General features: G+C 45.7%; 1 protein-coding gene across 1 annotated transcript in view; it reads left to right on the top strand.

Moving 5' to 3' along the window:
• Window positions 1-1,232: 1,232 nt before the first annotated feature.
• LOC102770976 (nuclear RNA export factor 2-like) overlaps window positions 1,233-5,544 on the top strand; it is a 19,106-nt gene continuing 14,794 nt past the window's right edge. The window contains exons 1-2 of the mRNA XM_015565992.1: window positions 1,233-1,373; window positions 1,477-1,495. Coding sequence (XP_015421478.1) covers window positions 1,233-1,373; window positions 1,477-1,495 — 160 coding nt within the window. The remainder of the gene's footprint in view (window positions 1,374-1,476; window positions 1,496-5,544) is intronic.

Raw genomic sequence — 5,544 nt, 5'->3', positions numbered from 1 at the left:
GGAACACTCGTGCACTGTTGGTGGGAATGCAGACTGGTGCAGCCACTATGGAAGACAGTATGGAGTTTCCTCAAAAAGTTAAAAATGGAACTCCCATTTGACCCAGTGATCCCACTTCTAGGACTATATCCCAAGAAATCAGAAACACCAGAAATATATTTTCTTTAAACACACAAGAAATTAAGTTAATAATAACTGTACCTTAATCTTTTAATCATTTCCCCCTTAATACAATGTTAGATTTAATGATATTTTCTTTGCATAAAATAATTTTTAAAACAAAACATTTTTTACTAGCATAGAACACTGTTGATATATACCTAATCTGAATGTTATAAGCATTTCCCACATATCAAAATATTAATTGACATTAAAGTTGAGTATACTTTTAAAGTTTGTCTTTAACATGATTAATACACACGTTTATCTTTCATTGCCCATAGCTTAGTCTTTTGAAGTAGTCCCCACAATATGGTGATGGTTACGGTTTTAGGTAGTACCTGTTTCATTGCTATGTGTTAATTTATGTATTAAATTGCATGTGTTATTAGAAAACCCCCATAAATTAGCACATTAGAGAAGAGGTGGGGACAGGTGAAGCCCAGCTTGTGTGTTGAGGAAGGGCACCTAGAGGCACCACCATCACTGGGGAGCCCAGGAATGTGGGCAATCTCAGATCTGCAGGTCTCATGAAGAGAACGGTTTCCTGAAACAAGCAGGTCAGGGAACCCTACTGTCATGAAGCTGACCCAGCCTGTGGGCTCCTAAAGCTGTGGTCACGTGGATGCTGCCATCATGTGGACACTAGCTATGTGGCAGGCCCAGAAGTACTGATCCTGTCAGCACCTGAGCTCACCTGGTCTCTCTAGACCTGTTGCCACTGTGGTCATGAGGTAGGTCCAGCTCTTCAAGTCACTAGAGCATCGTGGACTCTTAAAAACCCCGCCCACCATGTGGATTCTTCCTGTCATGTGACCCTTACTAGTTAGTGGCATGCGAAGGCATCAGCCCTCAAAATCACATCAATGAACGGCTTATTAGGGTCACGTGGATGGTATGGACGTGTTTGCCCCTATGGTCACATGTCAGGCTCAGCCATCTCTACCATGTGAGGATTGTGGGCTATGGAACTCTGCAGATTTTAACTCAGCAGTTACGTGGCTTCTACCATCTCAGCACAGGCAAAGCCGGGCACTCGTGTGAACCCTGCTGCTACCCAATCACTGTGGCTCATGTATATCCTAGGGTCACGCACCACGCACCACGCATCACGCTATTATCACGCTGCATACTATGATCATGCACCACGCTATGATTACGTACCACACTATGATCACGTATCACGCTATGATCACGTACCGCGCTATGATCACGTATCGGCGCTGTCATCACATATGATCACGCGAGAGTCCGCTCTCAGGCGAGAATCGAAGTTCTCTAGAACTCTGAGTGTCTCCATTTTGTGACTCCTGTTAGGATCGGTCTTGGGAGTCAGGTAAGGCCCCACAGCTGCCAGTGCTGTGGATCCCGCAGTTTTGTGACCCCGCTATGGCCATGTCCGCCATTTAATGTGTGGTGAGTCCTCGACTGTAGCTCCGCTTATCTTTCTGAGGAGTCAGACTGCCGGTAGGTTCAGAAAACCGTTAAAACGGTCCGCGCGCTGGCTGAGGGGGGATTTTGATGAGACAGGCCCACCGTATCTCCCCCCCTTCGTTCCCCTCCTACCTCCCGAGCGGTGGGCCTCACTCCGTAGAGGGACGCCACCGGGTAGGAGGGTCCCGAGTCTGTACTAGACGTTTTTTTTTTTTGTTTTTTTTTCAGAGGATTGGCGCAGAAGAGGGCGTGGCAGGGGTTTATGGACTTCTCTTGAGCCCAGGCTGAGGAAATCAGGTAAGACCCTCTTCCCATTTCCCTCCCGCTGCCACATCAAAGCCCTGCTCTTCGGGCAAACAGTTCTGGTTTGTGTGGGCGGGTGGGGGTGAGTGTTAGAAGAAACATATTCTTGGTGGGTAAGTGTTAACCAGACTTGAGTTTCAGTCTTCTTGATTCTGCCACTTACCAGATGTGCAACTTCAGGCAAATAATTTACTTCTTTGTACTCAGTTTATCATCTGCAAAATGGGAATAATAATGGTACCTGCCTTGTAAGGTTCATGTGAAGATTAAATGAGGTGATCTCTGGTTTAAAGAGAACTTCCGATAAACAAACATACACACACACACACACACAATTGGCCTGCCTGTACCACATAGACCAGTAAAACACACACAAACACACACACACACACACACACACACACACACACACACACCAAAACAAAAAAACTAACTGTGCTCCTGCTTACCATCCTCCCGTATTCACTGTCTGTGCAGTGTGATGGCTTACTCTGGTTAAGGACACCAGAGACCTCTGAGATGCCAATTTGTATAACCAATTCCAAATCTGATTTTAATTTCTGTTCCATATTGGCTTCTAGAGAAAGAGAGGGAAGGGAAGAGAAGTAATTTTTTAAAGGAATTTGATTTTTTTAATAAAAGTGTGAAAGTACCATCATGTGAAGAATCAGAATTTATTTCTTATATTTACTTACTGCTCAATAGTTTCTTTAAAATTCATGTGGGCCCTGGTCAGGTGGCTCAGTTGTTTGGAGCATTGTCCCATACATTATAAGGTTCCTTATTCAAGTCCCAGTCAGGGCAGATATTTAAGCTGCAGGTTCGATCCACAGTCAGGGCGCATATCCTCGGGTGAGGATAAATAAATAAATAAATAAATAAATAAATAAATAAATGCATATGGAGTGGGTTGCCATAATCTTTTTGTGCTTGGGTTCCCTAAATGGTTTAAACTAGTTTAACCAAACACTATTGCTTTTGATTTTCTAACCATTGCTTCTTAGAGTCCTTTAAAACTCGCTGCTTTTCTTCAAGTGGAAAACACTAACTTTTTAAGGAAAAACATATTAAGTGAAATTATATGTGATATTTGCATTTAATAAACTTGTAGATGATACTGAATAAGTAAAATTCAGCAAGTAAGGAATATGTTTACATTTATGGGTATTTAAATATTGTATGAAAGATGGCTAAGGAATGTTATTACTTGTGCTATTATTTTATTATATCCACTTTATTTTTCTCTCATTTCACCACTTCCAGGTTTATTAAGAGACACTATGTCTAAAAGAGAGCAACAACAAAAATGTCCTCCATTAAAGGAATATGGGACATACAGAAATAAAGGTAAAAGGGTTTCCATATCGTATTTTTAAGATAATATGCTAATATCTCAAGGAGAGGATAGTATCTTAGTTGGTTCATGCTGCTATAACAGGACATCATGGATTGGGTGATTTATAAACAGAAGGTATTTATTTCTCACAGATCTGGTGGCTGAGGAGTCCAAAATCAAGGCACTGGCAGGGTCAGTGTCTCATGAGGGCCCACTTCCTGGTTCAAATATGGCTGTCTTATTCCTGTGTCCTCACATGGCAGAAAGGGCAAGAGAGGTCTCTGGGTCTCTTAGAATGACACTAATTCCATTTATGAGTGCACCTCCACTGTGATCTAATCACCTCCCAAAGCCACATCTTCTGATCAAGTTAGATATTAGGTTGCAATGTAAGCATTCAGTCTAAAGCAGGTAGTTTCCTTTTCTTATATGGGAATGGAACACTTTTCCACAGACCATTTGAGGTACTAGTGTGCTGTGGAAAACATTTTAGGAGACACTGTTCAAACTAATTCTCTTGTACCACACTAATACTGTGTATCTATGTATACCTAGAACAATGTAATATGTATACATATTATACTAATATGTATAACTTATGCTGCTCATTAAGAAACTACTTATTTCTCCTTACCTGATTTTATCTTATTTCTCATGCTTAATCTGTCCACTTGTTCATTCTTTCCATAACCCTAGTTTGTAAGTATGTTTCTAATATCATGATGGCAAGAAATAAGTGTATAAGTGCAAATCATTAGGAAGTCATCTAATAATAAGGTAATATAAAAATTGGTTAGTATACCGTCACGAAACAACAGATTAGCAGGCTGTGTGCACAGCAGGAGTGGGTGGGTGGGGACTTACAGCATTGGTGGGCAGGTTCTTGTGCTGCCTGGGGATGTGAGACTCATGTCCCTGACCCTGGAAATGGGCCTGGGACATAAGACTTGTGTCCCCGACCCCTGCACCTGCCCAGGGACATAAGGCTCACGTCCCCAACCTTGGCAATGGGCCCCAGGATGTGAGGCTCGTGTCCCTGCCCCCTGCGCCAGCCTGGGGACTTGAGGCTTGTGTCCCTGCCCCCAGCAACAGGCCCAGGGATGTGAGGCTTGCATCCTTGCCCCGGCAACAGGCCCGAGATGTGAAGCTCACATTCCTGCCCCCGGCAATGGCCCGGGGATGTGAGGCTCACATCCCCACCCCTTGTGCTGGCCCGGGGACATGAGGCATGAGTCCCCAACCACAGCAACGGGCCTGGGGATGTGAGGCTCACATCCTGCCCCTGCCCCCCAGCAAATAGCAATATTAAAATATTTCCTCTAATTAATTCCCTTTTAATGTGCATGAATTTCATGCACCAGGCCACTAGTCCTATATAATAAAAGCCCAGTGACAGAACAGAAGAATGACCAGAACAACCTCAGCCCCCTCATCCCGGCTAGCCCTGTGCCTCAGCAGGTTCCCCCACCCCAATCGGGGGTGGGGCTGGCCGGCAAACCGCCCGTGGCCCCTCGCCTGAGTGGGGTGATGGATAGACCCTACCAGTGCACAAAGTCATGCACCAGGCCTCTAGTGTATAATACAAGTACAGTGTCCCACTCATAGAGAAAGATACAACTTACCTGTAAAGACAAGCAGATGCAGAGTCTCTCATTTTATACCAATTTTCCACACTTTTTAAAGCTATTATTACTTAACTAGAGGCCCAATGCACAAAATTCGTGCATGGGTAGGGTACCGAGGCCTGGCTGACGATCAGGGACAATCTGTGGGGCAACTGGCGAGGTGATAGGGGGCCCCCCTCGCTGGCACCCAACTTGGCATCCTGGCACTGCCTGCTTGCTGGCCCTGCCCCTGCCGCCGCTGGTTGCCTCCCTCTGTGAGGTGACCAGCAGGGTGACTGGGGGCCCCGCTGGCACCCACCTTGGCTGGCCTGGGGGTTGGGGGAAGCTCCTGCAGTGAGTGTCTTCCCCTGGTGGTCAGTGCACATCATAGTGACTGGTCATTCTGCTGTTTGGTCGACTTGCATATTAAGCTTTTATTATATAGGACTAAAGGCCCGGTGTGAAAATTCGTGCACTCGGAGGGCAGTCCCTCAGCTCAGCTTGCACCCTCTCGCAGTCCGGGACCCCTTGGGGATGTCCGACTGATAGCTTAGGCTCACTCCTTGGGGGAGCAGGCCTAAGCCATTAGTCAGACATCCTTAGCACTGCTGTGGAGGCGGGAGAGGCTTCTGCCACTGCCACTGTGCTGGCCAGCCATGAGCTGGCTTCTGGGATGAGTGGCCCTACCCCTGTGGGAGAGCACTGAAC

The sequence above is a fragment of the Myotis davidii genome, unplaced genomic scaffold, assembly GCF_000327345.1.
Source record: "Myotis davidii unplaced genomic scaffold, ASM32734v1 scaffold322, whole genome shotgun sequence".
NCBI lineage: Eukaryota > Metazoa > Chordata > Mammalia > Chiroptera > Vespertilionidae > Myotis > Myotis davidii.
The sequence above is the reverse complement of the archived record's forward strand: the minus strand, read 5'-3'. Positions and strand labels throughout refer to the sequence as shown.